The sequence below is a fragment of the Saimiri boliviensis genome, chromosome 10 (assembly GCF_048565385.1).
Source record: "Saimiri boliviensis isolate mSaiBol1 chromosome 10, mSaiBol1.pri, whole genome shotgun sequence".
Lineage (NCBI taxonomy): Eukaryota > Metazoa > Chordata > Mammalia > Primates > Cebidae > Saimiri > Saimiri boliviensis.
This window is the reverse complement of record NC_133458.1, coordinates 83,586,370-83,608,803: the sequence shown is the minus strand read 5'-3', so window position 1 is coordinate 83,608,803 and position 22,434 is coordinate 83,586,370. Positions and strand designations below refer to the sequence as shown.

The 22,434-nt window shown below is 33.5% G+C and overlaps 1 protein-coding gene across 1 annotated transcript in view; it reads right to left on the bottom strand.

The window, feature by feature from the left end:
• Positions 1–22,434, bottom strand: part of AHR (aryl hydrocarbon receptor) — a 46,646-nt gene that overhangs the window by 3,301 nt on the left and 20,911 nt on the right. Inside the window, exons 3-10 of the mRNA XM_003938677.4 lie at positions 19,660–19,766; positions 14,665–14,754; positions 12,466–12,589; positions 11,683–11,813; positions 8,436–8,638; positions 7,745–7,854; positions 6,939–7,080; positions 2,585–3,827 (exon numbers count right to left, since the gene is read on the bottom strand). Coding sequence (XP_003938726.3) covers positions 2,585–3,827; positions 6,939–7,080; positions 7,745–7,854; positions 8,436–8,638; positions 11,683–11,813; positions 12,466–12,589; positions 14,665–14,754; positions 19,660–19,766 — 2,150 coding nt within the window. The remainder of the gene's footprint in view (positions 1–2,584; positions 3,828–6,938; positions 7,081–7,744; positions 7,855–8,435; positions 8,639–11,682; positions 11,814–12,465; positions 12,590–14,664; positions 14,755–19,659; positions 19,767–22,434) is intronic.

Genomic DNA, 22,434 nt, shown 5'->3' with positions numbered 1-22,434 from the left:
TACACTGGAATGCAAAACTTTTCCAAAAAAGGCAGCTTCTGATTTTCTAAATATTTTTAAAATATTACACCACAGGTATGATTTCCTTAACCAATATCTTATTCATAATATACTTTTAATTAATGAATACTACTGAAAGCATAGTTCTAATTACAGAATCAAGTTACCAAAAGAAAATGCCCTTTCTTGTTTTCTTAGACTGCAATGAATCTGGTTTCTGTAAGCAAGTAGAAAAAAAGAAAAAAAAAAAAGGGAAGGACATGAAGATGCATAACTCTGTAGAGTTTTATAGATTATAGAGCCTTTATATTTTAGTTAGTGTATGTTCTGGAAACGTTAAAACAAATTTAAATTATATCCTTAATTGCTTCAAATAAAATCTACCTTTCTAAACCTTAGGTAACATTAGGCTTCAGTAATCAAAAGATTGACTACTTCACAAATCCTCCAAAACAAATACAATCTATAGCAAAAATCACATAACCTGACCTTCAATGAATGGCAACTCTTCAAATTCTTTAAATAAAAAGTTAACAGCACTTGTTCCGATAATGGTGAGTTTTAAATGAATTTTTCTCATTACTCATAAAAATTTATGTCAGTTGTTCTCTTTAAACATACTGTACAGAGTAGTGTCATCCAATAGAAATGTGAGCCACATACAGAACTTAAAGTTTTGACTGCAGTAGATTAAATAAAATACATTACTAAAGTTAATTTTACCTGTTTCTTTTTACTTTTTCTAACGTGGCTACTGAACAAATTAAACATTTCAGCAAGAAATCAATAATGAAAGATAAGATAGTTTACATTCCTTTTTCAAGCCAGTTCTTCAAACTCCAATGTGTATTTCACACAGCAGATCTCAATATGGACTAGCCACATTTCAAGTGCGCAACAGCTACTCAGTGGCTCAATACTGAGTGTCTTAGCTCTGTAACATCTACTGTGGAGCATATGTAGGTCTACAGAATTATCTGGTTATTCACAAAGAAGCAATACAAAGAAGTGAGGGGAAAACACTGCAAAGAACTTATGTGGTACTAATGCAACTCCTTATTCAAAATGTAATTTTACAGAATTAACTTCTGTACAATTTGCTTTACTCGAGAGTAAAATATACTTTCATAGCAATTTTGTGAGACTGCCTATAATTGAACGTTAATCAATTTTAATATAATTGAAGGATGTAAGGAGTAAGAAAAATCTTCGCCATCCTTTTCTATTAAAAAGCTCATAAACAAAATATGACAAACAAAATGTATGAAAAAATCAGACAAATATAACTATGTAAAAAGCCAGAAAATACAATTAAGGATAAAGATTCAGGTCATACTTTTCATTATTATACTTGAATACAGAGTAAACAGGGGTCAAGGAACTTAATTTTAGTCAAAATATTCTTTAAAACTAAACTTAAATGTACTCTAAAATGAACTAAATATTTTCTAATGGAAAAGCATAAATGCAAACATGATGCATTCCTCAGTGGCCAGAGACAGCAGCTATTAACACTGTTACCTTTTTTTATTTAAGTGATCATTTTAAGATTTAAAGTGTGCTCACTGCTAGAAGGATTCTGATGACACATTAACACAACAAAAATACACTGTCAAGCTTGATTTCCAGGACAAGCCAGCTGAGTTCTCTTTTAAGAAAGCCGAAAAGAAACAAAGCGATTCTGCCTTAAAGGATAAAATAAGGATAGAGCAGGTAATGTGGAGGAATAGCTAGAGAACATGAGGTGCCTAGGACTTAATTCCAGGGATATAATCTAGGACAAAGGCATTGTAAGAAAGCACACTTACATTTGAGTTTAAATCAATTTCGAACACATATAAAAAAATAGAACCTTGAAGAAACTATTCTTAAAAACTGCAATATGTTTTTAAAGTTTGATTTTTTAAAAGCCATACAATTTTTAAAGAATCCAGAAAGAGGCCGGGTGCGGTGGCTCAAGCCTGTAATCCCAGCACTTTGGGAGGCCGAGGCGGGCGGATCACGAGGTCAAGAGATCGAGACCATCCTGGTCAACACGGTGAAACCCCGTCTCTACTAAAAATACAAAAAATTAGCTGGGCATTGTGGCGTGTGCCTGTAATCCCAGTTACTCAGGAGGCTGAGGCAGGAGAATTGCCTGAACCCAGGAGGCGGAGGTTGCGGTGAGCCGAGATCGCGCCATTGCACTCCAGCCTGGGTAACAAGAGCGAAACTCCGTCTCAAAAAAAAAAAAAAAAAAAAAGAATCCAGAAAGAATAAACCAAATTACCTATTTTAAACGTAACACTTTTAAAAACTTATTTCACCTGGTAATTTAGGTCATCTTACATTAAGGACACATTTATGTTGCTTTAGCCCTTGATACCTTTCTCCCTCATGACTCAGGTGAGTGATGTATTAGTAACATACTGGAAAAAGTACAGGCTTATGAAAAAAAAAAGGTAGTCACAGATATAATGAAAAATGCTGTCTCCATGAAGGCTGTAGATAATAGATTAAAATCAGCTGATATAAAAAATGTGTAACCTATTTATAAGGTGACAAGAATCACTGAAAGATTTATTCAGTTTGATAACACCCTTACCTTGTTTAAAAATGCCTGTTGACCTGGCAGTACTGGACTGTACTGCATCTGACCCACGTGGGTGTGCTGAGGTTCTGGCTGGCACTGATACATCGACACAGACCCGGCATAACATGTCTGAGGGGTTACTATGGCTGACTGTCGATTTAATCCATGGTTTTGGTTTTCAGGAACTTGTAAACAAGTGACAAATTCTTCTAAACTAGAAGTAGTGGGGTATGGGGATGGTTCAAAACTCCCCATAGGATAGTCCAGCTCTGTACATTTGGAATGTTGTGGTAATACAGACTGATTACAGGAAATGAAGTTCTGGGTATAAGGCATAGGATCAATTTCAGATTTGTAGGGAAACTCTTGATTGATCCCATGTACGTCTGAAAAGACATTATACTGTTGGAGGTCTTGCTGAGGACAACTGAAAGGCACGAATTGGTTAGCGTTCCAGTTTGCAAACATGCCATTAACTTGCATATGCTTCATTTTCTGACACAGTTGTTGCTGTGGCTCTACCACTACTCGGTGATGCTGTTGCTGCTGTTGCTGTTCTAGCTGTAGGTGTTCCTGTACCATACAGCTTGAGTTCAGGGCCAGGGACTGTTGCTGTTGGTATTCTGAAGGTATGAAGGCAGACTTATTTAAAGAATCCTGGATATATGTCAGGATTTCATCTGTTAAGTCAATGTCTCTGAAGTCAATCTCACCAGAAAAATCATTTCTGAAAAATTTTTCATTCTGCATCTGTTTGATGTCTTCGAGATCAATGCCTAGGTTTTTCATAATGCTGTATAAGTCAGTGTTTTTACTATCTTGAAAGAGCCCTGGGTGACCTCCAGCAAATGAGTTTACATCCTGAGACTGGTCAATTTGCTCATGTTTCAGGATAGTATCATTTCCTATTGATGCAGTATTATCTTGCCAATTTCTGCATTCATTCATAGATTCATTAAAAAAATTGTTTTCAAAAGGTGCAGTATATGAAGTACTTGAAGCAGGATACAGATAAATCGACTCATCTTGTTGCATCACAGCAGCCAGGAGGGAACTAGGATTGAGAGACTCCTTGTTTAGAGTTGATTTGGTAGCAGAATCTTTTCCACTCGTGCCATTTTTCGTCCTTAGTGGTAAGGGATCCATTATGGCAGGAAAAGGGTTGGTTACCTCATACAATACAGCTTCTCCAGTAGTAAACATAAAAGGCAACTTCGTATTTCGTTTTCGTAAATGCTCATTTCCTTCCTCATCTCTAAAATTGTGTATAAAAAAGCCTTAATAAAAATTATATCATAAACATTTCAAAATAATAATTAAAAAAAAGAAAAGCAAAATACTTAATTGAATTCAGAAAAGGACGTATTTTATTTTCACCTCAATTATGAGTAGTGCCATAAAATTGTTTTTCCGACAAGCATATTTAAATAACTTAATTTTTTAAAAATAACTTAGTTAATTCCATGGTCAGGTTATATCCTACCTGACATCCTGCAGAAAAAATAAATTTGTGTGGAATAAAGATCTACACATAAAAGCAGACTACAAGGATTTAGGGGCCAGGTCTGGTGGTGCATGCCTGTAATTGCAGCACTTTGGGAGGCTGATGTGTGCGATTCGTTGCAAGATTTTGAGACCAAGCTGGGCAACATGGCAAGACCCCTACCTCTGCAAAATAATAAAAGTTAGCCGGGCATGGTGGCACATGCCTACAGTTTTGGCTACTGGTGAAGCTGAGGCAGGAGGATTGCCTGAGCCTGGAGGTTAACCCTAACCCTAACCCTAATGAGCCACATTTGTGCCACTGCATTCCAGCCTAGGTAACAGAGTAAGGTCCCAGCTCAAAACAAAATTTAAAAATTTATGCATTAGAAATTTAAGAATCTGAAACAACTAACTTCTCTAGTAAAACCCAGAAGCTATAAAGACATTATTGGCATAATTGGTAATTGAAAATTATTTAGTACTAATTAAAGTGTTTGTATTTTTGCAAGAGAATTCTTGAGGCATAAAGAAACTATTTTTAACATACATCATGTATTTATAATTTAATATATGTATACAATTTCATATCTATAATAGGTAAAACGCTCCAACAGAGTCTAAGAGAGAGGCAAACAACTCAAGAAAAACAGGTAAATGATAATACAAACTTGTAATTCAAAAAAAGAAAAATGTCCTAGAAAGATGTAAAAAGATGCCCTCCCTCATTAGTAATAAGTAAATGAAGGCCGGGCGCGGTGGCTCAAGCCTGTAATCCCAGCACTTTGGGAGGCCGAGGCGGGTGGATCACGAGGTCGAGAGATCGAGACCATCCTGGTCAACCTGGTGAAACCCCGTCTCTACTAAAAATACAAAAAATTAGCTGGGCATGGTGGCGTGTGCCTGTAATCCCAGCTACTCAGGAGGCTGAGGCAGGAGAATTGCCTGAACCCAGGAGGTGGAGGTTGCGGTGAGCCGAGATTGTGCCATTGCACTCCAGCCTGGGTAACAAGAGCGAAACTCCGTCCCCCCAAAAAAATTAATAAGTAAATGAAAACAACATGTCTTATAACAGAAGCACACAAAATATCTATCAACAAATGTATAGAAATATGAACACAATTAACAAACTAGACTTCTGAGATATAAAAATAACACCATACTCCCAAAAGACAGAATATGTATTCTTCACAAGATTACATGGGATATTTTATCAACATAGATCGTGTGTTAGATTATAAAATAAGCCACCACAAATTTCAAAAAACCTGAAGTCCACTCAGAGAATGTTTTCTGACTACAATGGAATTAAGCTAAAAGTCAATCACAAAAAGGCAACTAGAAAAATCCCCAAACATCAAAAAGTAGAGTAACACGGTATTTATAAATAATTCACTAATAAAAATCAAATGAAAAGAAAATTAGCCAGTATTTTCAATTAAATAATAAAAATAAGACAGCAAAAGATGAGGGTTGTCATTTAAGTGTTGTACTTAAAGGGAAACTGATATAATGTTTAAGTATATATATTTCTAAAAGTTAGAAAAAATTATATATTATATCCAAAGAAGGTAGAAGGAAGAAAATATTAATGAGCAGACCTAATTAAAATGACAAATAAATGTGTAAAGTAGAAAAAAAAATCAATCAACCAAAAGTTGGATCTTAATAAAAACTAATAAAATCTAATCTAAAGAAAACTGCCTTCTAGAAACATTGATCAAGGGAGAAGGGACAAATTTGTAGAGGTACACACATACCCATGCACTCATATACTTATGTACACACATACGCCTGTACTTCCATGGGTACTTACAAACACACACATTCACCATGTTTATGGGTTCAAAGACTCAGTATTAAAAAGATGTTAATTCTCCTCAAATAATCTACAGTTTCAATGTAATCCCACTCAAAATCTCAACAGATTTTCAGACAACTGGTTTCTAAAATGTATCTGAACTATAAAGGGCAAAGAAGAGCCAAGGCAATCTTGAACAACCACCAAAAAAAGGCAAAACAAACAAAATGAAGACACAGTCCGACATCAAAATTTATAATAAAGACAGAATAAGATAGTGTAATGCTGGTACAAAATAGATAACTACATCAATGGCGCTATTAACAGGACAACAGAATCCAGAGAGAGAACAACAGACAAAATTCCCTGATTAAAATACAGCATAGTGGGGAAAAGATGACCTTTTTAGTAAAGCATCTTTCCAATGTTACTGGTCAATTGGGTACACATATAAGGGCTAGGGGGAGTCAATCTTAGGTAATTCTTACCTCAAGCCACAGACAAAAGTCAATTATCCAGAGTAGGAGAAAACATTCACCATACAAATATTTGACAAAAGACTCAAGTCAATCTTGATTGATTGATTACCTCAAGTCAATCTTGATTGATTACCTCAAGCCAATCTTGAGGTAATCCTTACCTCAAGCCACAGACAAAAGTCAATTATCCAGAGTAGGAGAAAACATTCACCATACAAATATTTGACAAAAGACTCAATTGCAGCCTATATAAGAAACTCTTAAAATCACTGCTGTATTTAGAGAACATATTCTTAAAAAAGCATTGTTATATTTTTCTTTTATATTACCAATGACATTAGCTTTTCATATGCTCAGGATAAAACCCTAGAGTGTTCTTTTAATATTCTTTCTGGAGCTCTGCACAGGTAGGTGATCAATAAAGTTTGTCAATTGTATCTTCTCAATGTCTCTCACCTGTGCTTTTCTTACTAGACAAATTACGTTAACTTTTCAATTTTTATTTCCAGACTAAATTCTGATTGAATTACTTTTATGCTGTCACATAAGAGGACTTATGAAAACAACACTGAAAACAAAAACAGAAAACATTCTTTGTGCTTACGTCAGCGGTCTCTGAGTCGCAATGATATAATCCGGTCTTCCATTTTTATAAAGCAAGCGTGCATTGGACTGGACCCATGCCCATCGATTGTTTTTTGTAAGAAGTCGGAAAACTATCATGCCACTTTCTCCGGTCTTAATCACTAAAATAAAATTTAAAAATTACATTATGAAACTTCAAATCAATATATTGAAGGATATTCCTAAAAACAAAGCTCTTGTGACATAGTTCTGGATGTATTTCCTTTATTCCCAAAGACAGTAAGTTTTAAACACAAAATATTATAAGACATATAAATAGTTTTATGGAGTTGTTTTTCCCCCATTTCAGACTAAATTTATTATTTTAAATGTTAAAGGAAAGATTATGAACTAGAGAATTCTAGTAACACAGGAAAGTATAGAGAGAGCAGAAATTGGGGGAAAAAAATTAAAACATTTTCATTTTAAATAGGGAATGTTTTCCTAAAGCCTAATACTTTCTAATTTTAAAGTGAAGTATTAACACTATTATTGTTAAAATAGTAACATAGATTTATGAATTGACAATGATGTAACTGAAGAATTCCCAAGCAAAATTTCATGGGCCACAATGGTCATTTTTCAGTCACTAAACTGCAATATTTCTGGATGGCAGGTGTCAACAAGTTAATGAACAGACTGTAACCCTGGTTAATCATAATGATATGTTACCAAGTAGAAGTTTATCCATATAGTTTACTTAAACACATTACATTACATAATTTGAAACACGTACAACAGCATATGCTGTTTTTTCTGACGTGTTCATAAGGAACTACGACTTACTCCGGATATGGGACTCGGCACAATAAAGCATGTCAGCAGCATGAAGAAACTGATATCCTGATCCTCTTGTGCACAGCTCTGCTTCGGTATATCCTAAAACAATTTTTCCTCTGTTTAAAATAAAGGTAAAATAGGAATGAATTTAGATTTAACATAAATGAAATAATCAAGATAAATTCATTGTTTTTACGCTAGTTTCTGCCAAATGTGTTAGTGACAGTTAGAATTTCACATGAGTAAGTAGATACGAAATTAAACACATCTATGTAAACTGCTCTTCTTTGCTTATGGCTGCAAATTTCAGTTTCAGCCTACTTTTTTTTTCCTGAATAAAAACACGGAAATCAGTAAGCTAAAAATGAATCTAATAGAGCAGATGTATGGGTAACAGAAAACCTTTAATAACATTTGTGCCATATAAAAATGTAAAAGAAACCAACAATAAATGTCATCAGAACAAATTTTACTAATATATAAGAACATCATTTGAGACAAGTATTGCAAAAAATTAAAAGGATGATTTGTGAGCCAAATGAAATTATTTTGCTTTAAAAGGCTATACTGAAAGAACAGCCAATCTAATAATAAACAATATTACATACAGTCTACACTGTATGTTTTACATGCTAAGAGAGACTTACTTAACCATAACGTGCATCCAATAAAATAGAAGTGAAAAAGTCTCACTTACTTGGCATCACAACCAATAGGTGTGAAGTCTAGTTTGTGTTTAGTTCTAAAGATAAAATTTTTGGTCCGGATTTCAAGTATGGATGGTGGCTGAAGTGGAGTAGCTATTGCAAACAAAGCCAACTGAGGTGGAAGTATTGATCCATCTTTCCCTTTCTTTTTTTGTCCATGAAGATACTTTAACCTCCCTTGGAAATTCATTGCCTTAAAAGAAACAAAAAAGCAAAAAAAGTTCATTAAAATTAACAATATAAAATAGTTCCTTTGAAAAAGGCTCCATTATGGCTGCCCCTAGGGTTCTTGATAATTCCATAAATGTTCCTGAAACTGAGAACAGTTAGTTTCTTTCATTCCTCTCTTCATGGGAACCTCATTAAAACTATCCCAAAGAGTAGAATGAGAAATATTGTAAAGGGGTAAGTGAAGCACTCCTTGTTTCTAACTGTCATAACATGAATACCTGTATCATTTTCGAGCTTGCCATTACCCTATCATTTTCACCTCGCACAGCTCCTTCCACACCAGGTAATCAATATATCCTGAATGGTGATAAAGTCCTAAAGTAAACACTCATTTTCAAGCATACAAACATGAACTATATCACAGCTCACAGCATACTGCATAGTTCAGAGTAATGTTTTCTATAGAGACAAAATATAATTTTATTAAAACACTAAACTGAATCATCATGAAAACAAAGAATGCAGAGCTCTACTGAGCAAAGATACAGAAGAAATTTAGAGGACAGAGAAAACAAAGGTGATTTAAACATGAACACGATATATTTATTTGGTTAAAACAGTATCAATCAGTCCAAGGGATGATTCTGACATCAAAATAATAACAGCATAAGGAGGAGAAGACCCTCTTGCAAACAGATACTGCACCTCAGAAATAGAGTCACATGTCACTTAACAAAAAGAGCATGTTTTGCAGAATGTCCTTAAGCAATTTTGTCATCTTGTGAATATCAGAGGGTAGGTACACAAACCTTGATGGTATAACTTACTATGCATCTAAGCTATACAGTATAGCCTATTGTTGGTAGGCTTCAAATCTGTACAGCATGCTATTGTACTGAATACTTTAAACAAATGTAACACAATGGTAAGTATTCTATCTAATATAGAAAATATACAGTAAAAATAAAATATAAAAGACAAAAGATGGTATACCGGTACAAGAGAACTTATTGTAAATAAAGCAGGCAGGACTGAAAGTTGCTCTGGTTTAGTCAGTGAGCAAATGAGTGGAGAGTGAATGTGAAGGTCTAAGACATTACTGTACACCACTATAGAGTTTATAAACACTATACACTTAGGCTATGCTGAATTTATAAAAAAAAAAAACATTTTCCTTTCAGCCAGGTGCGGTGGCTCACATCGGTAATCCCAGCACAGCTGACTGTAACTGTTTTTACTGTGTAAACTTTTACATTTTTAACTTGTTGACTCTTTTGTAATAACAATTAAACACAGTGTACAGTCATATAAAAATATTTTCTTTCTTTGTATCATTATTCTGTAAGTTTTCTTCTATAAATTTTAATTTTTTTCCTTTTAAAACTTTTTGTTAAAAACTAAGACACAAACCCACACATTAGCTGAGATCTGCACAGGGTGAAGATCATCAATGTTCCTATCTTCCACCTCTACATCTTGTCCCAATGGAACATTTGCAAGTGCAGTAACATGCATGGAGCTGTCATCTCCTGTGATAACAATGCCTTCTTTTGTAATATTTCCTGAAGGACCTGCCTGAGACTATTTTACAGTTAACCTTACTCTAAAACAATGAATAAAATAATAATTAAAAGTATAATAAAGTAAAAAATAAAGTAAAATAATGATTAGTAAATATATAAATACATAGTGATTTATTATTTTCAAGTATTATGTATTATACATAATTGTATGTGCTATACTTTTTATATGACTGGCAACAAAGGTTTGCTTCCATCAGCATCACCATCAACATGTGAGTAATGCTATGTTGTCATTAGGTGACAGGAATTTTTTGGCTACATTATAATCTCATGGGACTACCATCACATACGTGGTCTGTCATTGACCAAAGCATCATTATGCAGCATGATACTCTACATACTAACTATTCATGAGCAATAATAATGGGAAAATTATCTCAAAGCACAATTCTAACTCTGGGTCAGCAAAATTCTCTTCAGAAATAAACACATGAACAAAAACTATTGCTTGAAAATGCTTAATTTAAGATTGGACTATCTGATTCAAATTCCTTATAATTCACAAAAAGAATACACAATATAGTTTGTATTCTCTTCTCCTGTATTTAGTGACACGAGTTGTCTAAGGATACAACTGAGAGAACAGACAAGCCCAATCTGAGTAATCCTAAACTGCTTCCTACAGTCAACTCCCATGCAGGTGTTCAGACTTTGCAACAAGAAACATCGTCTCCTATCAGATGACTCTATAATCGTGAATATACAATCATTTTTCTATGTGGCAGATATTTGAGACATATGGAAAGGCCATAATTTTTCTGTCTAGCGGGCATTAAATGCCAAGATGGTAAGTATCCTGATACTAAAAAAGGGCTACATAATTCTCTGAAACCTTAAAAATCCTAAAATAGTCAAAATACAAGGCTCCATGTTATTTCACTCAATCTTTGTTACTATATCCTAAAGAATAGTTTTCTGAGTTATAGAAGATAGTCAAAATCAGAAATAGTTATTTTAAAATGTTACCTTCCTTTATCAAATTATTTGGTAGCAAACTTTTTAAAGCTGAAATCAAAGATAACCAAAGAAAATTAGCTTCACTTAACTTTTTTTTCCTATAGTTTAATAATGTCAAATCAAACTAAATTTAGGCTGAAAATGCCTCTGCTCCTTGAATCCTTACCAAGGAATTGCAACTTCATATATAAACTAAGGGAAAGCCTAACAGTAGGAGTTAACTTCTGTAACCAAATAGTTGAGTCTCAGTCAGTAAAAGGTGGTCTACTGATCAGATCATATTCAAATAAGGCAAACCCCAAACTGTAATCAATCAAGCTATTTCTGTACCTCACTTGCATTTTCTGTCCATAAATGCTCCAGCCCATGTTTTTAATTTTAAGTAAGCTCTCTGAATCTCTTTGGTTCTGAGGGCTGCCTGATTTTGGAATCGTTCTTTGCTCAATTAAATTTTTCTAAATTAAATTTGCCTCAAATTTGTATTGTAACAATAGTAAAGCCAGTATCATAAGATTTTGTACCTTACCAGAAAACCAGATGAATTATCCAGCAGACACCTTAGACGACATATGAAGCACCTCTCCATAAAAGGAGAGTTTTCTGGAGGAAGCTGGTCTGCGTTATAACAGACTACTGGCTGGGGGAGACCAGGAGCTTCTGTTGAAATAAAGGCAAAACAAAAATTACTTTCCATTTTGCTGTAAAATTAAGCATTTGAATAGATAAAATTTGTGTTAATTTCTAAACTGGAGTCTGAATTCCGAATACAAAAAAAATCATTTTCAGAAGAGCTAATGACAAGAAACTAAAAGTATATTAAATATCACTTTTATCACAGAGAACTGGTATAATTTTTCAACTTTTTATTGAGCTACAACTGTCAACAACTTTTAACAGATTTCCAAAAACAATTTTTTTTTTTTTTGCATTGAGAAAAACCTTTTTATGCTTGCATATGCTAGTTTACTTCTTTCTTTGGTGGATTTTAAACATAATAATTTACATGCACTCAGGTATCAACCTTGTACCCTCCTTCCATCTTTCATGATGGTCCTACTTACTTTTATAAAATACATTACTGAGTATGGCAATATTGTGTTGCCTGAAACTCATTAATGGCTCTCATTTGCCAAAATATTCCTTAGCTCATTAGGTTGTTTGTGACCTAGCTGTGGCCTATGGTTACAGACTTACTTCTTTCCACTACTTCCCTAGCATTGAGTTCTATGATGCTACACGTTCCCAGCCTCCTTTCACAGAATCATATTTAAAAACTACCAACACTATCTTTTATGCCATCAATTCTTACCTTCAATTCTTTGTCCAGACTCTGTACACTGAGAAGGATTTAAAGCCCAGTGTAGTTGACGCTGAAATTCAGCTCGGTCTTCTGTATGGATAAGTTCATATACACTCTGATGTATGACATCGGACTAAAAAAAGATACAAGGAATACAACAAAAGTACTGAGTAAAAAATATGGGTTACTAATGTAATTTTGAAGCCTATTTAAATTAGTGGGTGCTTGCTAGTGGTGATGAATACGAATTGAACGATTCCTAAAGTTCCCAGTCACCTAAGATAGAAAAAGCTAGAGAGACTGGCACTAAAACAGAGAAGCCAAAAACTACTTGTCATCACTTCCCAACATGAATGCTCTTGCTCAAATAAGTCACCTCTCCATTCCTTAAGTGCAACATCTTAAAACCTATTTATGTTCTGTATCCATTTGTTAATTTTTAGATTCTTATCACTTCCATGCATCTTTTCCTAACCACCCAGGCCTCTTTGACTTCTCCAAGCTTAGTGGTATTCTTTACATATTTGCTTCACTGTTGACTAAAATGTTCTTGGTATAAAATTTTCACTCCAAATAGACTCCACAAGAGTAAGGGACTGTGACTTTAGCATATCAAACCTACTTTCCCCCTCTTGCCTCTCACCATTTACTACAGTGCTGAGTCCTTAGTGCTTAAACCAGAGTTGTCATAACTTTTTTTCAACTGCAAGTTATGATAAAAAATATGTTTCCACCGGTCACAGGTGTATGCACATATACACATGGAAAAAATTACAAAACACTTACCATTATTATGAGAGATAATATTGTATATTCTGTATTATTTTATTCCATCCTAAGCAACTAAAAAGCAGTTTGACGGTGATCTACCGTCTCAACTGCACATCCATGAGCAGTCACAACTTGCAGTTTTGAAAATGATACCTTGATCTACCACTTGTGTCAGATATAAATGTTCTCTTAGGGAAAAAAAATCCATGTGCATATGTGAGGAAAAAAATGGATTGGAAAATGGCTAATCTCTTGGATTTTCTCACTGATATAAATCACAATTTGAAATCATGATTTGATAGTTATATAATTTATTAGACTTAAAACAAGTTTTTCTATGGACATTAATATATTTTCTTTAGACTGCAAGAAAACAAAAGTTTAGACTTTGTGGCAGTAGCTAGAGTCCACTACGTCAGTTATCTACACTTAAATCTCCCTAGGAACCCAATCTTCTAGTATTAAATCATCTCAATGCCACCCATTACACAATTTCTAGAAGCTGCATCTGAAATACAAGTTGAATCATACACATCCCCTTTAACCAAAGCCTTCAGTGGTTTCCACTGGGTATATAATATGGTCAAAGCTCTAGTCTATATAACTGTTTAAGACCAGCAGGCTTGTGAGCTTGACAGAAATGCAAATTCATGCTCCCCACTGTGAATTACCGATTCAGAATACCTGGCAATGGGACTCAGAGAGATGACCAAGTTTTATCAAGGTCTTCAGGTGATTCTTGTGCACGTTACAGTCTGAGAACCAGACATATGAGAATAGCAAGAATTCAAATGTACTTACAGTCTGTTCCCAAACCATAAAAGAAGTTCTTGTCCTTCAAATATGTCAAATATTTATAGTTCCATCTATTCACCATTCATTCAATAACATTAAACAAGCCAGAGATGTTTGTTTCCTTCAACAACTTCCAGCCTAATGCTTACAGTACTTCTACAGTCCTACGTTCCCTTGTCCACCCACCTGGTACACATTATTTAGGTCAGCTTAAGTACCATTTGCTTTAGGATAACTTCCATAATCCACACAACTCAGAAATAAAAGTATAAACCAGAGGATTTTACTTGCACTTTTTGTATAACACCTCATTCATTTCATAGTTGTCATAAATCCTCTGCTACCCCTAAGTTATTTGATGGCAAATAATTTTGTATCTTCTCCCCTAGACCCTATGTGCCTGAAAGTTTCTTATATATGAGATTCTTCATAAGCAAAAGGAACACAACAACCATGAATCACATACAGGTTTAACGAAATTATAGTGCAGTGAATTATTACTAGAAAAAAAATGATTAGCTACAAATACTTATTCTACAGAATATATTGATACTTTATACAAATGGTCAACTGTGTCCTAAAGTATAATGTGTATGAAAAGTAAATATAATAATATAAATGATATAAATAGTGTGTACTTACCTGCTGAAACCCTAGATAATCCTGTATAGTAGAGGAAGCATAAAAGACCAAAGCATCTGTAGTGACAACTAATACAAAGCCATTGAGAGCCTACAAGGAAAGGAAGTTTTAAAGTTAGTAATTTAACTTAATATTGACTAGCAGATAAAGGTTATTACTTTTATCTCTAAAAAATCTTCTCTTCAAAATAGTTAAAATTATTACATTTCACAAACACAGCCATAACATATACTCCTGGACTACAAAACGCCTACTCATATCTTTTGATTTGTCTAAGGAAAAACAGCTAAATTTAATGTTCAACCAGAATAACTTTGGTAGAATATAGACTTCATCTTCTTCCCCATGTTTCAGATTTTCTTTTATATATATTGCACATTTGAAAAAACCTATTTAGACATCATTCACTATAGTCTATCACACTGCTTTCTTTAGAGGGAGACAGGAGGCAAAGATGTTGATTAGATCCTTAAAGTGGGAACTCTAATAGAAACTTTTCTTGTACAAAGAAATTTCAAGCACTGATGTTAACATTTTAAGTAATAGAACATTTTAAGACTTTTATAGGAAAACATAATACATAGATAATATAGATGTAACTAAAATACATCTATACATCTAAAACACATGTAAAGTATAAAGCAAATTTAGTCCACTAAAATTTCATGTCATTATGAACACATATTTAAATTTATCATTTTATATGTGTTATTCCTATTTGTTCACTGCATATCCGTATGTATAATGTTTCTTTTTCTCTCTGTTTTGCCTGCTTGGGTCCCTTATTTATTAGCCCATGTTGTTTAGTTTGGTAGTTACACCCTCTTTTTCAATTACTGGATAATTCAAGTCCAATATCAACTAATACCTTTATTCTCCTCTTGGATAACAAAAGTATCACAGATCACTTTATATTATGATGTATTTTAATTCTACAAGCCCTCACCATTATCTGCTTGAGTTCAATTTTGTACTTGACGTATTCTTTACTATGTCACAGCTAACGTCTTCTGACACCCTCTTTTTCATGTAAAGAGAAACATACTACAGTTTAGTTTAAGAATCATACTGTGTAGAGTCAGACAGATTTGGTCTGGACTCCTGTATCTGTCTATTCCTAGCTGTGTGACTTTGGTTAAGGCATTTACCCCTTTTTAGACTTTAGTGTTATTCCAAAAACTGGCACTTCATCAGGTAAATATAATGACAATATACCTAACTCAATGCTTGGCACAGAGCTGGCACTCAATGCAATAAGGTACAAGACTATACGGCTGTAGAAATGAGCAAATAAAGATTTATATCACCATGCTTTGAGAACTATAAAGCGTTATTTAAATAATAGTGATTCATTTATTCCACACCTAATAAACTATTACATACCCAAGAGGAGATATGTATGCTAAGTAATGGGATTTAAGAGTTAACAAGACTTTGCCCTTGTGCTTATGATGCTCACATAGTCTAGTCGATATCCTCATTATCAGATGAAATAAATGAAATACAGCGTTTGTCTTTCTTTTCACTCCAATTACTTTTCACCTTCAAGATTCTTGATCTATATTATACTTCTGACAACTTGGCTACAAAGATAACACCTATTATTTAGTATTCCTTTTTCTACGTTTTTATCTATTCAAGTGGTTTATTTCTCCCAAATACCCAATGAGATAAGTCACATTCCAATTTTACAACAGAAGAAACTGAGGTCAAGGACCATACCTTTAAAAACAACTTGCCCAAGGTCACATAGCCAGAAAAAAGCTGATCCAGGAGGTAAATTCAGTCTGGCTCCAAAGCCTACTCACTTAAATATCATGATATGCTGCCTTTATGTGTTATTAATCCCAAATTGGTGCATGGCTCTGACTGTTTTGTTTTTTACTTTTAAGTTTACTAGTCCAAGTGTGAGTTTGTTACATGGGTAAACTTGTGACATGAGGGTCTGTTGTACAGTTTATTTCGTCATGCAGATATTATGCCTAGTACCCACTAGTTATTTTTCCTGATCCTCTCCCCCTCCACCCACCCTGCAGCCTCTAAAAGGCCCCAGTGTGTGTTGTTCCCCTCTATGTGTCCATGTGTTCTCATTATTTAGCTCTCACTTAAAAAAAAGAACATGTAGTATTTGGTTTTCTGTTCCTGTGTTAGCTTGCTAAGGATAATGGCCTTAGGCTCCATCCATGTCCCTTTAACCACAAACAGGCTCTCAGGTTTTTAACTGCAGGTATTATTTATATGTAATACCTGGTGATTCCCCTAGGATAAAAAATGGTGATTCTACCCAAAAGAACTTGAATATTTAATGATTAACACACTCAAAATTAAGTATTCTTAAATACTCTTGGCAGTAACAGTATATATCCATCATTACACTGTTTCATCCTGAAAATGCCTGCTTCTAGGGAAGATTATTGAATTATCACATTCATATTATTTTGTAGAACATCATACTTTTTCAAACACTGAAACAAATTCAGTCACATTCCAATAAACTCATTGGTATACATGCCAGAAGACAGAAGGATAATTTAGGGTACAGTTAACAAATCCCTAGAGACAAATCTTAATTGTCAAAAATAAAAACCCAGAAAGGGTAGATGCATATCAATTTTTATATATCTCAAATGATCTCAAGAACCAGGAGGACCAAGGTTATTACTTGTATTGATTTATCCTAATAAATTAACAGAAAGAATATGCTAATTACACATTAAAAGAGATCATCATTCTTTCAGTCTTAGTCACACAGATACACCCAACCTATCTGAAAATTATGTTGAGTTCACGTAAGAGAAATAAACTGCAATTAATACTGTTATATAAAATTTCAACTGCTGTTCTGAAAAACAAAGCTGCAAGATTTTAATAAGAACAGTATTAAATAGCAAGAGATAGAATTTATTTTAAACATATGAAATAAACATATGAAGTAAATAAAGACACAGAAAGTTATTTGCATTCATTTTTATTCCTTGTAAAATAGTGATAAATTAAGGCTAACCTAGAAAGATATCTTAAATTTTTGTTAATAAAATTTTTTGCAACATTTTCTTTATATGCCTTTGTTAACCAAAGGAAATTATTTCTCCTCAAAAGTTTTAGGCCATACGGCATACAGAACCTCTGGTAACATCTTCCACACTGTAGTGGTAATTGGCTGATAAATGCAGGTTGCGATATAAAGTCAGATGTCATTATGCAAGTGCATATAAATGAAACAGCCATTTTCACATGTCTATGTTTTCAGTCATCTTCTTCATAAATAGATAAAATATAAGCACAATCCTAAGAAAATAACACAGTACATGAGTCTTCCTATTAGAGAGCAATCTACACATGGTATTCAAGATAAACAGTTAAGTTTATTTTAACTTCTCAAGGGTTACCAATTTGCGGATAATATATATATATATATATATATATATATATATATATATATATATATATTCCATATAATTATAGCTTTACAGCTTTGCATTAGTATTGTTCTGTTTCCTTCACATAGGATATGTACACAATTTATCTAAATGTTGTGGGAAAAAATTAAAATTACTGGCCCATAATTTAAACCAACTTGCCAAGTATTATGTCTATCAGTCCTTATTTGACTATTTCTCCTGAAATACAGGATTTCACTATCCCCTTAGTAGATAACCCAAGATGTGTGTTTAATCATCTTAAGCAGCAATTATTAGAATGCTTTCCTATGACCAAATAAGGAGTTTTTATGTTTTGGTTAATATATATATGAAAATCCTTAGCTGGGGCTGGAAGAGGACTCATGCTTTAATAGACTGACTTTGTTGAACATAAGTTAATTTTTGCTAACAGGAATTTGAATGTGATTACACAATTGTAATTAAAAATACTATATTATTAGGCATATCACCATTCACTGAATGAACTCGTGGAGTTACCAAAACTTATGGTTACTTTTTGTAACAATGGTGAAGTAAGTTTGTCTAGTTAGTTCAGTAGATAAAACTGAAAATGATCACATAGTGATGATAGCACATATGGCACACATCTTTATTCTATCTTTTTTTCAACAAAATACCTATATGAGAATTTTAAGTGAGAATCAAGCATAGCATCAATTCTAAAAAAAAAAAAGAAAAACGTAAAAAAAAATTTGAAATGCTTTCATAGACAAATTAGAAACTCTAAATTCTGAAGTGTAAAAATAGGGATTAGAGTTGTTGAGAAAATCTATGGCATGTTAATAAGTCACAAACAGTTGCTAAAATAAAATGTAAGTTATAACATATTGCAAATATAAAATTCAGGTTAAGAACTATTTAAAACTAAAAATGCATTTAACAATTTTAATAGAGATACACTGCATAAAAGGTATATATAAATTCAACATCTTAAATTAGTACCTTTGAAATACTCTAGGGAGTTCTTGCTGTCTGAAGAAATATTAATATAATAGGAAGGGTTGACTAGTCCTCTAACTAACCTACTTCATAAACAGTCATGTGTTACTTAACAGGAACACATTCAAATAAATACATGGTTAAGTGATTTTCATCATCAAGCAAACATCATAGAGTGTACTTACACAAACCTAGATCGTACAGTCTACTATACACTTATGCTATATGGTATAATTTATTGCTCCAAGGCTACAAACCTATACAGCATGTTACTACACTGAATACTGTAGGCAATTTTAACACATGGTAAGTATTTTTGTATCTAAACACATCTAAACATAGAAAAGTTACAGTAAAAAATATGGTATTATAATCTTATGGGATCACTGTCGTATATGTGGTCTGCTGTTAACTGAAACATCATTATGCAGTGCATGACTATAATTCCATTTTTTAAAATGTACTAAGTATCATTCATTAGTGCAGTTCAGATGAAAGTGACAGGAAACAATGAGTGAATCCTAAATAAACTGGGAATTATTAAAAGGCTTATTAATCCACTTTCCATTTATAATTGTCCTTAGCGTAAGAAACTATATTTACTAAAATTTACCTGTAATAAGAATTCTCCTTCTTGTAATTTCAGGCCTTCTCTGAAATTTGCTGCTCTACAGTTATCCTGGCCTTCATTTCTTTCAGTGGGGGAGGATTTTAATGCAACTATGGAAAAATAGGGAAAAACAATGATGAAGATGGATTTTAAAAGTAAGCAAGAGTAAAGAACTATAACAGAAAACTTCTGAACACTAAACAAAGATAATTTGAAATACTGGCATCTAGTGGTACTTTTAGTAATCGAGTAATACTAGGCAAATAATAAATACTAGGTAAGTAGTCCTGTTGCCAGGGGGTAGCTCCTTCTTCTATGCCATAACAAAATTGAAGGATTTAGTCAGCTGACAGATTGTTAAAAATAATTTTTGATGAGTTCACTATACGACTTTTGTCACAAAACTTAAGTTTCAAAGAAGAGCACAACACTGTTATAAACACTCCCCTCCATTTCTCTACAATGTAACTATAAAAATGATTTCAGTATTTATGTATATTTATCTAAATATCAGAAAACTGGTGGTGATGAGGAGAAAAAAAGCAACTATGTACTTTATTGAGAGATGTATTTCCGATGTTTGGAATCTTCTTACCCAGCATTTGGGTTAAAAACTGTTAATTAGAGTTATTATTCAATAGGTTAACATTAAATTTATAAATTAACTGATGGAGAATTAACATCTTCATAATGTTGAATCATTCTATTCAAGAACATACATGTTTTTCCATTTGTTCAAGTCTATATTTTGTCGAGCTAGAATGTTTTAAAGTTGTCTACAAAAAAGATGTGCACAAATATTTTTATATTTACTCGTGGGTATTACATCTTGCTATGTGGCTTCTCCATTACAGCTTCTAACTGCTTATGTGGATTATATAAGTTAAGGAAAATCTGAGGGCATGATGGAATGCTTACTATTGAAGGTAGAATGTTATAATGCTACCTCTTCACGTTTTTTTTTTTTCTCACTCTGTGTGTGTGTGTGTGTGTGTGTGTGTGTGTGTGTGTGTGTGTGTGTGTATTTATAGGCTGAGAGGAAGCACAGCTGAATAGAAATAATAATAGCTACCACTTACTTAAGCATCTTGCCAAGCACTTTAAAATATCATCTTACTTAAAAGTATGTGGATATTGGCAACTGATAGAATTGGGTTCAAATCTTACCTCTGACATTTAATAAAAGTGTGAGTTCTTTCAGCTTGTCTCCTAGTATGTGAGGTGGTAATTTAAAAACAAATTTTTTTTAAACCCATCTTGCAGGGCTGTTGTGAAGAGTGATGAGAATATATGTAAAGTTTCTGACACAAAGCAGATCAATAGCAGTTCAACATAACAGTAGCTTTAATTACTAGAAATATTTCTCAGAGTTTATGGATTACCTGGGTATAAAGTATAATCTTTAACATACTTTCTATTTTCTGACCTTTTTTTAACCTGTGATATTTGAATAAGAGAAACCATTAAATAAAACTGACTCTGGCAGTCCTCTTAAGACTTACTTTGCTATATTTTTATGTGCCAAAATAATCCAGCTCAGTGAAAAACCCAGAGATTTTCTAATAACTAGACTTTCTCTCAGTTTGAGCAGAGTACCACATATAAAACCATCTGCAGTCTTTCATGTTTGCAGTGTATTTTCTGATAAATCATCGGTGAATGTGTCACACCAGAATCTCATGCCAAGTTCTTGCCTTTGCAGAATCATACTTCTTTGCAACAAACAGCCAAAAGCATGGTCTCTGAATAAAACAACTTCGAAAGGCCAGAGAACAGATTTCCTTAGGCCAAAAAACAGTTTTTGAGGTAAACTGACCTAACAGTTCATCAAGACCAAAGGAAATGTTTAATCTGTACAGACAGAGAGAATGATAGAAGAGAGAATGGTGCTTTCTCCCTTTCTATTCTGTAAGTTATGTTGTTGCTTGCTTACTAACGGCCACATTTGCTTGAATGCACTGAAACCATACAATGTCAGAGTCAACTATATTCTGTTACTTTCCTAAAAACTTTGGTATGCATGGTGGCACGTGCCTGTAATCCCAGCTACTCAGGAGGCTGAGGCAAGAGAATTGCCTGAACCCAGGAGGCAGAGGTTGAGGTGAGCCGAGATCGCGCCACTGCACTCCAGCCTGGGTAACAAGAGTGAAACTCCATCTCCAAAAAAAAAAAAAAAAAGAGTGACACCAAGCATCAGTAAGACTTGCTTCTAAAAAGAAAACAACAAAACCAAACCCTTAAATTATGAAATCAGCCTAAAAATTAACAATAACAGTGTCAGATTCTCAGATCTTAAATATCTAAATTATCATGGAGAATCTCTTATAATTAATATTCAATCAATACAATTGGTATTAGTTCCACCTAGATTCACTGGCAGTAGAAAAACATGGAAAAATATTAAGAGATAACTACTTGATCACTGAGAAGATGACTATGCAATGAAAGAGACCATTCATCTCAGAGTAACCTATAATTTGTTCTTGGGCTTATACTGGGGTATTAGCCAATGTAATTAGACACTAGAGTCAGACCCTGTCTTTAAGTAGGGCATATACGCTATGGAAATAAAGAATTAGAAAACAATGTCAAAAAATACTAAGTACCAGAATAGGGTTTAATTAAAGTATTAGAGGAACTTGAAGTAGAGAAAAAAATAAAAAGAACAAATTCTTTCTAAACAACAATGCTTATAACTATAAATGTTGGAAGGATGATATTTAACACATATAACTACTGCTTAAATAGGAAAAGTAACAAGTTAATTTGGGGGAATGA